The sequence below is a fragment of the Herpailurus yagouaroundi genome, unplaced genomic scaffold (assembly GCF_014898765.1).
Source record: "Herpailurus yagouaroundi ecotype Mexico unplaced genomic scaffold, PumYag 142, whole genome shotgun sequence".
Classification (NCBI taxonomy): domain Eukaryota; kingdom Metazoa; phylum Chordata; class Mammalia; order Carnivora; family Felidae; genus Herpailurus; species Herpailurus yagouaroundi.
In genome coordinates, this window is record NW_024412397.1 from 29379311 (window position 1) to 29393170 (window position 13860).

General features: G+C 45.3%; 1 protein-coding gene across 3 annotated transcripts in view; it reads right to left on the bottom strand.

Annotated features, from left to right (window-relative positions):
* Positions 1–13860, bottom strand: part of SETBP1 (SET binding protein 1) — a 379355-nt gene that overhangs the window by 102102 nt on the left and 263393 nt on the right. For all 3 annotated transcript variants that reach the window (XM_040478948.1, XM_040478950.1, XM_040478951.1), the window contains one exon: positions 8755–12214. In XM_040478948.1, the coding sequence (XP_040334882.1) occupies positions 8755–12214 (3460 nt within the window). The remainder of the gene's footprint in view (positions 1–8754; positions 12215–13860) is intronic.

Genomic DNA, 13860 nt, shown 5'->3' on the forward strand with positions numbered 1-13860 from the left:
TGTCTAATTGCTTTGCATATGTGTATATATCCATCTCTTGTCTCCTGATAGCTTTACAAAGTCTTTGAGGATAGGCGTGTTTCCTGGCACTTGATCACTTTACCTGGCACCTAGCACCAAGCTAGCACCAAGCTCAAAACCCTTCATGCCCAGCACCCTTTAATGTCAGTGTGTCCTTCTCAGTGCATCCTCCAGGATGCAGTTTCACATCCTCTGCATGGCAGCTTTGCCTCTTAAAAACCTTTACTGCAGACTTCAGTCAGCTAGGTGCCTTCCTGTACCCCCCACATATGCCCAACTGCACGTCTTTACCGCATGTGGCCACACTCATCCACTACACTTCCACTCTCCAAGGCTTGGCTCTAGGATTTTGTCTTTTGAATACTATTATCTTTCCTGATCCTGGATCCCTATGGCCCCCACTGTTGGCCACTGAGCATGGATTAAATTTGGTCTGCATTTATTCCCTGGTTGCTTTATGTATGCTAACTTAGCCTCCCTTCAGTATAGTATAAGGAACTCGAAGTAGGAGCCCTTCCTTGCTTTTTTTTCTTCTGGTCTCTCTAACTGCCCCTGGCACTGTGATATATATTAAGTAACTAAAGAGCTCCTGATCATTTTTGTGAATATAGGGTCTTTATGAGCCAGCATATATACTTCATTCGGCAAAGTAGTGAAGACCTCTGGAAGAGCAACGATTGGGCTTTAGTCTATAATACTTTGCATATAGTAAATGTTCAATAAAAGATGCATTTGTCAGAACTTGTGACAGCCAGGACTGATCTTCCATATGTTCTCGGGATCACAGCCAACACCCACGGTACCACAGAGAGGAGTTTTCAAATAGATATTACCATGATCAAAAATTAAGTGCTCAAGTGTCTGTGGGGCAGGGAAGGGGGAGCTGGCCTAGACTCTTACCTCTTTTCAAATACTATAACCTTTATCTTTTCTATACATGGACTTCATGGGAAGGCAGAATGGCACAGCATAAAAGGTTCTCGCATTGTTTTTATGCCCCCAGATGTGGGGACATTAGGCTTAAGACATACTAAGATTGGGTGCATCACCTCCCATCAAAGGCTGATAAGAAATAAAATCTTAGAAGCTGGAGCATGGCTAGAACCACTTTCACTGTCTGTACCTACAGCCCCCATTTTCTCATTGTCCACTTGATTCTTTAACTTCTTATCACTTGTATTTGGTACATGGCCCACCAAGCCGTAACCATATGAGGCACTGATTACATAATATTTAAAATTTCTGTTGCTTCAGGACCACTGATATGTTCATACATATTCTCATCTCCCATGAACTCTCTGACGCTTCTGGTCCTAAGGGCCACCCCATTCTTCTTAAATGCATTCTTCTTTGACTCCTTGGTTTCCCTCCAACATTTCCAGCATTTCTTCTCTGCATCTTTCCTGATTCCCTGTTATTCTGCTTCTCTCTTTAAGGTGAGCCACAGGGTCCTCTCTTCCACCCTCTTTTCTTTATTCTCTATAATTCTCTCTCTTGCTCTGCACAGCACTATTGACTTCTGCCTTAGCAACTCAATTTCTTGCACACCAACCAGATTCTTTCTTTGATTTCTGTAATTCTGTTCATATGCTACCACTCTTCCAGTTGTCTGGGGCCAACATATTGGAATCATCTTTGACTTTAGCTAGAGAGGAAAAGAGATGAATTAAGAATGACTCACCTGAGTAATGATATTTTTATGCTACTTATAATGTGGGTGCTAGGGTAGGGAAGGAAAGCAGGGTGGTGGGCACAACCCAAATAAGACATGGATAATTAGCATATCGTATGGAAAGACCAAAGATGGAGCAGGTTGGCTCAACCCAGACTAGTGGGAAAGAGTGTTCAGGAAAGAAAGACAAAGTATAATTTGGTCATTTCATGACTTTTGCCTATTTAAAAAATGACTTCCCACTGCCTACTTCATTAAGCACAAGCCTCACAGTGTAGGGGAAAAAAAACCCCTAACTCATGAGGACAACAGTCTTTTCTGGCCTTATCTGTCATGATCCCCAACTGCAGATCCTATCCTCAACAAAACTGGAGTAAACACCATTTCTCAAATGTTTCTTGGGTACTTCCACCTAAATACCTTTGTTTACATGGCTTCCTTTCCACATTGTGCTTGCTTCCCCACCTCACCTCCACCTCCCTTCAGTCCTCTACCATTTCCACTCTCCAAAGCTTCTTCCATCCATCAAGACCCATCTTAAATAGCAACTACTGCAAAGAAGCATTTCTGATTCCACTGCTGTACTTGTACTGAAAACATGGAGGTGGCTTACCCTCATTTGGGCAGCCCCAGCGCTTTCTCTGTGGCTTCTGATGGCGCTTATAGCCTGTCTTGTAAGATCAGCTTCATCCAGTTTCCTCCTCTGTATTAACAGGAGAGACTTCTGGATTGTAATTTCTTTGAGGGCATAAGCATCCAGTTTATTAATCCTTGAATTCCTCCCCCAGGACTGCACCAAACGTGTGTATGTATGTGTGTGTGTGTGTGTGTGTGTGTGTGTGTATACCAGCCACCAAAGAAATCCTTTTTTACATTTTCGCTTGTCGTTATCACCCCCTTGAATTCAGCCAATTTGTACTAAGTGTTATCCTGACACGAGCCTATGCCACAATCCAAGCAAGTATTCAGTCTCATTACCTTTTCGTTTATAGAGTGAAAGAGATGGGTTTCTGGAAAGTCTTTCTGAAGGCACCATCCTCATCTCTGCCCCAGTGACACAGCAGTCTTTGGCAAGCATGCTTTATTGATTTCTCTAGCCAAGAAAGGCTCCATGTTGTATCAAAGCCAAGTCTGTTGAAACTGTAAGCTCTCTGCACCCACACCTGAATCTGCATAATTCTCCAAAGCCACAAGGTATAAATAAAAACTTCCAACAGGACAGGGGAGCGTTTGCCAACTGTGGGAAGATAAATGGCCTGGGGACTTCTTGCTCCAAAGGCAGAATGGCTTGATTTCTGATTTTAATGTGGAAAAAGAGATGCTGGGAATCTAAGATTTTTTTCTTTCATTGCCAGAAAGTTATGGGTCACAACATTTAATTTGATTAATTCCTGGTTTCCAAGAGAAAACCTTAGGAGGAACCTTGGGAGGCCCAATAAAATAAGTATGTGCAATTGTTAAGACAGGAAAGGAAAAAAATGACTTCCATCAGAGCCCACAAAGATTGTTTCCAGTCCCAAACATGGGTCCCCCGAGACAGCCTAGAAACCAAATTATTGTCAAATAGATGCTTACCTTTTACAACAGCTCACAGCAAAAGAAAACATATAGCTTAACATCACTCCCACAACTCACCTTTCTAGTTTTTTTTCTTTTATTCCCTCTCCCTCTCCTTCCTCTCCCTCTCCCTCTCCCTCTCCCTCTCCCTCTCCCTCTCCCTCTCCCTTTCCCTCTCCCTGATGTTAAGCTTCTGGGTTTGAGCTCTTCTGCCAATTAGGTATGTATCACTGGGTGAGTCACTTGACCTTATTAAGCCTCAATGTACTCATCAGCAAAATGAGGTGTTTATAATACATTGTTAAGATTCTTTTACTTCTGAGTCTAAATACAAATGCAAACATGCTCTGTCTGTTCCTGGGCAATGGGTCACACAAGTGCTCTAATCTTTTTTCAAAGGTGATGACTGTGGGTTCAGCACAGAAAAGGAATGAGCTAACTTGTTGGTGGGGGGTCAGGTATGGAGAGTTCCACCTTTTTTGAAAAGTTAAATCAAATGGCTAGAGGAAGTGGCTGGAGCCAAAGATGAATGGTGGTGAGTCATATAATTTAATACATAGACCAGAGGGATCTGTTTGGAAATTTCATTGCACAGCTAGTTAATTGGCCAGGTTGGCCAATAATTTGAGCACTTTCTTCCTAACTATCCAATCTGTATGTTTGTGCACATGCATGTGCGTATATGTTTGCATTCAAACTGCACTGTATAAATTTGAGACTTTTAGAATCTGAGACTATGAGATCTGGTCAGAACTTTTCCTACCACAGTCCCACTTGGGAAAACAGAGTGAAAAAGATGAAGAGGTCTTTCAGCTGAATAGTGGAGGAGACAAGACTGGGCCAGGTGCTCATAATCCTGTTAAACCACACAGCAGCCATTAGCTAATTAATCTTTCATTTCCTCCCACAGGATGACCCAGCATTCAACCTGGATTAAGATTAAACAGACTGCACTTCATCATCTTTTTATTTTTCACTTTCTTTTTTCCTGGTCTTAACTTTTTCTCCCATGAGACCTCTTCTTCCTTCTATTCTATTTGTAGAAAACATTCCTCTCACATAGTTCTTTTATATAGTTTTCATGACATTTCATCAATGTGGCTAATTTCCTCATCTGGATGCCTGATTGGAGGAGGGTTTTGTATTATTCTTGGCTTGGGCATCTATTTCCTGACTATGAGTGACAACAGAGACTGCCTCCCACAATGCCCCATGGCGCTGAGAAGAGGAGCTGGCAAAGGGCAAAGCAGAAGCCACAAGGAGAGGTGGAATTGTCCAGGCTCAAGGGAATCTACCTACCTACATGGCAAGATTCTGACATCTGAGAGGAGAGCCAGGGATTCATTCTCAGCATCCATTCATTGTGAGGAAAGTACTTGACATCTATGGACTCAGGATGGCTACCTTGACTAATTAATGGCATTGGATGAAGAGGTAACATAGGTAAATTGACTCTTTTCACTGTTTCTCCAACATCAGATGGGAGCCTGGATAGCAGGGCTCAAGATGTCTGAAGTTCCCAGCATAATATTAGGTCAAAATATGCAAAAATTGTTTCTAAGTGGTATGAATGGGGAGAACATCACTCACACTACAGACCTCTTCCACCACCTAAGGAGAAGTTGGCTTTGAGAGCATGTGGCATCCTTCTGACTATGTGTTATGAAACTTGGACAGGATTGCTCTTCTAGGAATCTGCAGCATGTCAGTACACTAAAGATGGTGATGCCTGGTGGGAGAAAGGTGCACATGAGGGCCCATCAGGCTCCTTCCAGCTTTGGGTATCTGTGGATGGCACCTTCCCACTGCTTATCCATTATTTGGTCCCAGACAAGCATTTGTATAAACGGAGATTTAGCAGATGGTATCCATTTAGAAAACAGATCAAAAGATCCACTGCCTTCTGAAACAAACAAACAAACAAACAAACAAACAAACACACAAAGCAGAAGGAGTAAAATAGAGAAAAATGGTAAAGAGTCCATGTGACTTCTAAGCTCTAGGTGTGTTGTAAGGGGGCTAACAAGACAATGCATCCATCTGCTGGGCCAAGGGGGTTGGAGAAAGAATGATTTTCCAAGCAGGAAAGAGGAAATGGAGTGTGCAACTATTGCTATTGCTAAATGAAGTCTCTAATTTCTGTCTCCATAATGGTAATGACTTCCATTTATATGGTGTCTTCCATCAGCTCTGATCTCAGGGAATGCTCAAAGTCCTCTCTTGACTTAGCTCCTAAATCTGGTCCTCAACAGGCTAAAGAATGGCATCTATATTTATGTCATATCTATTTTAGAAAAGACTAGCTCATGTGAAATAGGACATTGGGATGCTAAGGGAATGAATCCAGAGTGGAGAAAGAAAAGGTAGAGGGAGAGAAATTGTGAGGAATACTGATACTTTTTTCCAAGCAGGACCCTCAGTATCATCCACAGAAGAGACACCTCGACTCAGGTAAAGTCTCTTAAAGGTTTTAATGCCTCCAGTAACCTCAGTCTCACTCCACCTGCCTTTCACCTTTTAATGGGACTTGGTGTTTCTTCAAGTGTGTCACATTAAGGTGAGCACTCTTCAGGGAGTCTTGACAAACTCTGACATTGAATTCCAAGTGCTGCCAAAGGCATTTTGTCCCTGATGCTTTTGGGGTTCAGGAATAGAGGGGACATTTGGAATACAGGTGAGATGAGGCCAAGGTTTGGAAGGGAGGGGAGTGATAGAGAATCTGATCTCCTCCAGTAACATATTCAACAAAATGTGTAGGGACAACAGACATAACTCATATAGATATAGAAACCACCAACAACTATGATTCATTAAAAAGCTGAAGAAGAAAAAAATATAACACAGAGTAAGCACAAAGCAGTAGCAAAAATAACTCCGAGAACTGGATTGCAGTAGGAGCAGAGGTGGAAGCCTGTCCAGGTAGACATTTCCAGGCTAATGTCTAGAAAAGGTTGGGCCATTAGGGGTCCTTTTTCATTGGTTGGGAATTGAATACCGGGATGTGGTCTTTCCTTAATTACTCTCTTCTGTAATTATCACATAATCGCTGTGAAGATGCCTTAGGGAAAGGCATGTAATTGGGGGATGGATGGATATCTGAGAAGAAGGGCCATAGAGGAATACATGAGTACTGAGCTGAGGACCAGGACCTGTGTTCTAGACTTGGCTTAACTATTGGTGGCATGTGTTCAAGCTGCAATGCGATGGCCAAAGCCCTGGGCTTAAAATCATAAATAATGGCTTTCTAAACCCGAGCAGGTCACTTGATCTCTGAACCCCAATGTATTTGTAAAATAGTAATGAAAATACCTCTCTTCTAAGACTGCAGGGTGTCATCAAGAAATGCATGTGAAATGGCTTTAAGAACCGAAACATACTATATGAAAGAGGTCTGGCCCAACCCTGTCAGATACAGATGAGTAGACACTAACCCAAAGAAACAGAATGCCATGCCTAAGGTCCTACATCACAGAGTACCCAATTAATACCCAATTAGGTTGAACCCAGCTTTCTTTTATGACACTTGTCATAATGCTGGTTTCTTTTCACCTGATGTGGCAGAGTAAAGAATGAATAAGAAGATAGGGAGAGGAAGGGGAATTTTGAAGAAAGTAATGCCATCATGTGAATGCAAACCCAGATAGAACTGTATGGCTAAGAGGGTGGGCACCTTCAGAGACACAAAGGGATCAGAGATGGATCTCTATCTGGGAACCTTCATGAAGTCAACCAACACCCGGAAATGTAGTCCAACCAGAGAAAAATCTTGGTATGACTGATGAGAAATCTAATGAGCAATGATGGATAGAGATTTTAGCTTCTAAGATCTTGCTTCTCAGGTCTGTTAAGTTAGGATCCTTGCTTGTGGCTTCTTAGTAATAACATGGCAACATTACTGTTTTGCTAAATAATGCCAAGAAAATACAAAAATGAAGAAAACCCTCTGTCCATGGCTGGTGTTGGACCTGTGGATCAATTTCACCATATTGAAAGAGAGCAATAGTTTTTCTCATGTAAAGTTTAATCTAGCAACTCCGTCCAGGTGGGCTTAATTTGAGCTTTGTGTAGAAAAAAACAAATACTTTCAACAAAGTCTGATGATGAGAAACAGGGAAACTTAGATGAGAACATCCACTTTGGGCAATTTATCCACTTTGGGCAATTATGAAGTGTGGGCCATTTATCACCTTCAGTAGGAGACATGACTGCTAATTGGTCTCTTCATTAACCAAGGAGAACATCCACCACTACAGCAACTCACAAGCTAGTGGTAATTTGAGGCAATCTTTAAGTGGTTTCCAACTCATAATCATATTTCTTCTGAAGTCTGCTGGCCTAGAAAAATGACTCTAATTCCTCGTGAATACACTGCCCTCACCTTCACTCATGATGGACTACCCAGGAGGGAAGAGGTACACATCACAGAGGAGAAACACTACACCCAAACCTGAAATAAAGATGACTAGTCTTTTAAAAGCAGACTGTGGCCAGAGTGCTTGTACTATCTGGGGGTAGAGGGAGCATGAGAAATCCTTTTAGCTTCTGTAGCTCCTAGAAAAGGAGCTTCTGCTGTTTTCCTCGTAAACAACTGTTCTGTTCTACAAGAGTCTTATCACTTTCATGATGTCTGGACAGGGACAAAGGGATACTTACGCCAAAGTATCAAGCTTCTGTGGCAAGGAAGGTCTGTGTGGGTGGGAACGTTAGCAAGGAAATTCTGCCAGCAACTGACAAGGAATGAGCTCTTTCTAATAGCAACCAGTACTTTAAGTTTAGCAATCAGTGGGCAAAATCCCACTCCCAGCAGACATGCCAAGAGATGCAGCAGTAAGTTCCCGTAGGGGCAGGAGGCTTGCAACACCTTTCAGCCAGGCTCCCTCCCCTTCATGCGGGGAAATGATGAGTGGGGTCTCCTCAGGGAAGCTTATCAAATGCCCATGGACAAAATGAGGACAAGATAGCCTGGAGCTATGGCTCCCTCATTAGGTACACTTGAGGATGCACAGGTGGGCAGCTTCCAATGGCTCTGCTGTAGACTTCTCACCTAGGATGTGGGACTTCTGGAGGCCGCATGCCAGATGAACTAGATATCGCTCCCATCCAGCATTGACATTCTTGGGATCTTACTGGCATTCTTAGTGAGTTTTAGAGGGTTTATGCCACTAACAAACTGCACCATCAGATTGGATGAGGACTTAAGCATAGCATCTCTAATAGAAAGCATGCACATAGTGGGTGTGGTTGTAGTCTAGGTAGCTACTGAGGCTGTCTCTAGGCCCATGGATCCCAAGGCAATGACTCTGAGAGGAAAGGCAGTAAATACCAAGTAACCCGTGTATAAATAGTGCTGCAAAGTCACATGTGAAGAATGCCCATTTCCACCTGGTCCCTACCTCTCTGCAAACTAGTGAATACAATGTGTCAATGACGGCAGACTCCTGACGTGCAAAGCCCGGCAATGAAATAATAGGACGGCCCAGGTCTGAGGAGAAACACGGCCTTACCTGGAGACAGGGAGGAGTCGTAAGAACTTCTCTCCTTGCGGCTCATCTTGAAGGCTTGGATGTCCTTTTCCCTGTATGTCCCAAAGCCCTCATAGCTCCTCCTTTTACTCCCGCTCATGTCACTGTCCCACTTGTCATTTGAAGGGGTCATGTCACTGAACACGTCCAGGCTCTCGGGTCGGGTGCTGCCACCATCCCCACCACTGCCAGAGTACCTCTTTGTGCACGAGTCTGTAGGCTCACTGCTCAAGTCACCTTTATCCTTGGCCTGTGTCCAATGCTGGGCATCAGAAAGTGACAGTGTAGACAGGGTGTCCACCTCAAAGTTGTTCTTAGAAGCTTTGTGGCCGGCTTCACTGTGCTGGTGCTTCTGCTTCTCCTTATGCTTATTCTTCTCACTCACTAGTGGGAGCTCCTTGTCTGAACTACTCAGCCGCTCGCTCAGGATGTGGCTGGGGAAGCCTGTGGCTTTGCCTGCAAAGAGACCACTCAGGTTGTCATGGGTCCCCAGGATCCGGTCTTCCTTGTGCTTATGCTTGTGTTTGTGTTTTCTCTTGTGGAGCCGACCGCTGGACAGACCGGCACTGCCCGCCTTGGGAGGATTCAGGGATGGCTGCATGTCGCCAAGGCCCATGCCGACAGGTCCCTGCAGGTGCACTCCATGCTTTGCTTTATGCTTAGCTGTACCAGACATCTTCACGTGGGAGCTTGTGTGGAACTGAGGTGGTGGCACTGTTGGCCTCATGAATGGGGAAGCTGCTCCAAGTGTGTGCGACAGGTACAAAGGAGCTGGGTACTGACTGTAATAACCAAGGTTCATCATAGGCATTGATGTGTAAGGCATTCCATAGGGTGCATAGTAACTTCCACTGGGAATAGGGTAGCTGAACCCTTGTAAAAAAGGCACCTTTGTCATGGTGTCATTGGTTTTTGCAGGCCTACCACGCTTCTTCTTTGACTTCAAGTCTGAAGTCCTGCGAAGATAGAGCAACGGGTCATACTGGATATATGGCACCGGGTAATAGTGATCGAAATTAATCCGAAAAATGCTGGGATACGGATTCTCGTGGTAGAAGGTGTAACTCCGGTGGGAGATCCTGAACACCTGGAACTTGGTGATGAGCTCTTCCAGGTCTGCCAGAAACTGAAGGTCATCACGATTTTGCAGGCTTTTCCGTTTCCTCTTGTGCTTTGGCTTCTTGAGGCTTTCATGGGCCAGGAAGTTGTCCACCATGAGATGTTTCTGCCGGTGGCCATGCCGGTTCTTTGTGCTGGTGTCAGACGGAATGGTCTCCGGGTTGTCCAGGGAGCAGAAGTCAAAAGAGTACCTCCGTCGGGATTCTGAACTCTTCTCTGCTTGGTCAGACGTGCTGTTGTTGTCCGTCCCAATGCCGCTGTCGCTTGGGATCGTCTCCTCACTGTGCGACTCGCTCACGGGGGACAGCGTTATTTCCTTGAGTGACCCAATCTCGCAAAGGTGGGAAGGTGAGTTGGCCATCAGCCTGGGGGGAGACAGCTTCCAGGCTCCACTGTGTATTCCCTTTTGGGTTTTGGTTGGAAGAGCACTGATAGGCTGGAGATTTGGCATAGTTTTCAACTCTGAAAAATTGGTTTCAGTGCTGGCGGGGCTCAGGTTGCCATTTGACCCACCTAACTGTGTTGAAAGTGGGTGCATAGCTGCTGGTGAAGACGCCACAAGTGACTGAAAGTTGGAAGGCACGGCTGGAACATCCGGCTGGCTAGAAACAGGCCTTGGGTGCTTGATGGCTGTTTTGGGTTCCTCAGATGGGGGTGGCAGCTCTGCTCTTGGCTTCCTGCCCCTCTTCTTGCCAATGTAGATGGTTCCCCTCTTGCTGACATTAATCTGCTTGCCCAATTTGCTCTCGATGGCTGCTGCCCCAGGGCTGGTCTCTGGGGGAGCTTTAGCCTTCAGAGCAATGTTGCTGGAGCAGGACAAGATCTGGTTCAAGATATTTTTTCTCTTGAGTGTTTTCATCTTATTGATAGTTTTGATGGTCTTCTTATCCAACACCCCAAGCTTTCCAACTTTTTTGTGAAATTTCATCTCGCTCATGGGCTTGTCCTCTCCTGGCACTAGTTGGGCCAACTTAGCTAAACTGCGTCGTCTCTTTCTTTTCTTCGTGCCAGGGAACTCCCGGCTGATGGGACTGACCGGGCTGGTAGAAGTCCCCTCGTGAATCGTCTCAACCGTGAGCAAAGGCTGCTTCTTCGGCCGCCCCCGCTTCTTCTTGACTGGCGTGATCACAGTAAGACTGTCTGTGTTGGTGTACAGAGGGCTGGATGGGGTGATGGGATAGGCAGATGGCGGTTCCACCATCAGTTTATCGGAGGTGGCCATGACTGCCTCCCGAAGCATACTGGTGGGCTTTGGTTTGCTGCATGTCCACCTCCGTTTTGCAGCAAATTTGGGATGCTGGATTTCTGGCAGCTTTCTCGATGGAGAGTGGTCTGTGCACGCTGGAGGCGTCACGATCATGGGTGGCTTCCGCTGCTTAGACAGACCTCCTGGAACGACTTTCTCGGCATTTCCACTTGTTTCAAGGCCAACTGAGGGGGACTCGTTCTCTATCATTTTACTCAACTTAGGGACACGGGGATCTTTCTTATTTCCCTCAGGGTTAGAGAGTATCCTATTAACCACTTCACTGCTCATAGTGATTCCAGAAGCCAGGGCTTTCTCTGGCATGATCTTTTCCACCACTGCTTTGATGGACTGTCTCTTTTTCCTCTTATGGCTGGTTGGATCTAGACAGGGTGCCTTGATAGGGATAGTAATCCGGACATGACTTGAGTCATTTTCAGGATTACTGACAGAACTCGTGTTCTGCCTGGCTGGTGATGCCTCTTGGGCATTATCTGCAGAGTAGCCTTCCCTTTTCCCTTCTGTATTGTCAAATGCTTTCTGGGCATTCTTGACCCAGTCCAGGTCCGGGTTTGATATGGTTTGATTTATCACATCTTTTTTACTGGACTTTTTCTTGCTGCCTATAGTAGGTGGTTCTGGGGGCTCCTTTGCAACTCCGCCATCTTGATCTACCAAGGGCTGAAGCCCATTGCACTCGACAGAGCTGCTGGGTGGGGCTGGTGAGCTGTGGCTGCCTGGGGATGGGACCACGCCTCCCAAGAGCAGATCTTTGCTGCTGTTGGACAACTGACTCCATGTGCTCCCTGCACTGCTTTTCTTACCCTGGGCCTTTGCAAAGGAAGCCACGGGCTCAAGAGCAGGGATCTTGCTGGTGCTTGCAGTTTCTCTGCCAGACTCTGGACTGATGAAGCAATTCTGAGTGGCAGGTCCACTGTCAGAGTTGGTGGACCAGTCCATGTGGTTCTGGCTGCTGCTTTTTTGCTGGTGCTTTGGTTTTAAGGTGTCACTGGTGACGTCCTGTGGGAGGCCTGGGTCATAGTGGAGAGCTGAGTGTTTCTGTGGCCGCTCGTAAGCCTAAAGGTGAGGCAGGTGGAGAAGGAGAGAGAGAGAAACAAAGATGAGCATGTTGGAGATATTTAAAATTCAATGTCAAAAGGCTTTATTATTTGAAAGTTGGTAATGGCCACCTTTAATTCCAGAATGGTTTTGAAGGTTTTCTCATTTGCAGAAGTAAAAACATGTGGCACAGATTTGGAACATTAATAAGGATGCTTTGATCACCATCTTTATCCCCCTTAACAATAGGAACTTTTACCGATCTTTTGGTTGAATGCAATCTCAGCCTAGAGGACAGGCCCTGCAGGTCACTTAGCTTAGCCCGACTTGTATGCATGAAAAAGCTGAAACTTTTCTAATGGTGAGTCCTGCCTATGGTGGCAGAGCCCAGGAGAGAATGTGAACTTTCCAACTCCCCGGTCCCTTTGCCTAACTCAAGCTGCCTCTTACTTCTGTCCCAGCTTCCCCTCCAACTCATGTCCTTCCTTTGCTTCCTCCTACTGAAGTTCATTTCTGTTTGCACTTTACCTGGGAGTTTAGCATCTCTGTGCTCAAACAAGTAGTTCACTGGGAACCACTGCAACAAGGAAAAACAGCACAAACTGAGGAACTAAGGGGGGAATTTGAAGACTGTGTGAAGACAAGGGAGCCAGTCAAGGACATGGAGAAGAAGAAATGGAGTAGGAAAGAAACTCAAAAGACCTTCCACCCTTCTGACTTTTAGGAGCGGTGTGGTGTTGGGAGTTAGTATGCTGAGGCATCCTGAAACCCAAGTTAGGCACTGACAGCTTTCTTTTTTTTAATTTTTTTTTTCAACGTTTATTTATTTTTGGGACAGAGAGAGACAGAGCATGAACGGGGGAGGGGCAGAGAGAGAGGGAGACACAGAATCGGAAACAGGCTCCACGCTCTGAGCCATCAGCCCAGAGCCTGACGCGGGGCTCGAACCCACGGACCGCGAGATCGTGACCTGGCTGAAGTCGGACGCTTAACCGACTGCGCCACCCAGGCGCCCCTGACAGCTTTCTTGAGAAAACTCCTGGACAATCTCAAAAGGAACCTTGAGTCTCGTGGACATAATGGGTCAAAAAAAAAAAAAAATGCACAGTCACTCAAGATCACTGCTCCCAACTCTGTCAGCTGTGCTTCTCCCAGCATGAATTCTACAGGAAAGTCTCCAGACTTTGGCACCTTCCTGAGGACTGACCCTTCAGTCCGGAAAGGCAGAACCTGTGCTAGAGGCCAGACATAACCAGTACCTACAAAGTCACAGAGGGAGTAGTTAATGAATGTCTTTTTGAGATATTAAAAGGTTTTTTTAAGGTTGATTTACTTTTAATAGAGAGCACAAGCTGGGAAGGGACAGAGAGAGATTGGGACAGAAGATCGGAGGCAGGCTATGTGCTGACAGCAGCGAGTCTAATGAGGGACTTGAACTCATGAACCGTGAGATCATGACCTGAGCTGAAGGTGGATGCTCAACTGGTTGAGCCACCCAGCTTGCCCAAGACATTAACCCAATTTTTTTTAACGTAGATACACTAACATTATTGCAGATAGATTTTAAGCCATGCCACCAGTGTAAAGAAGCATTCTTCAAAGTTTATCGTAAGTACTGTTTTATAAACACAAGCAGTAAACATACAGGATGCATTATCCTAAGA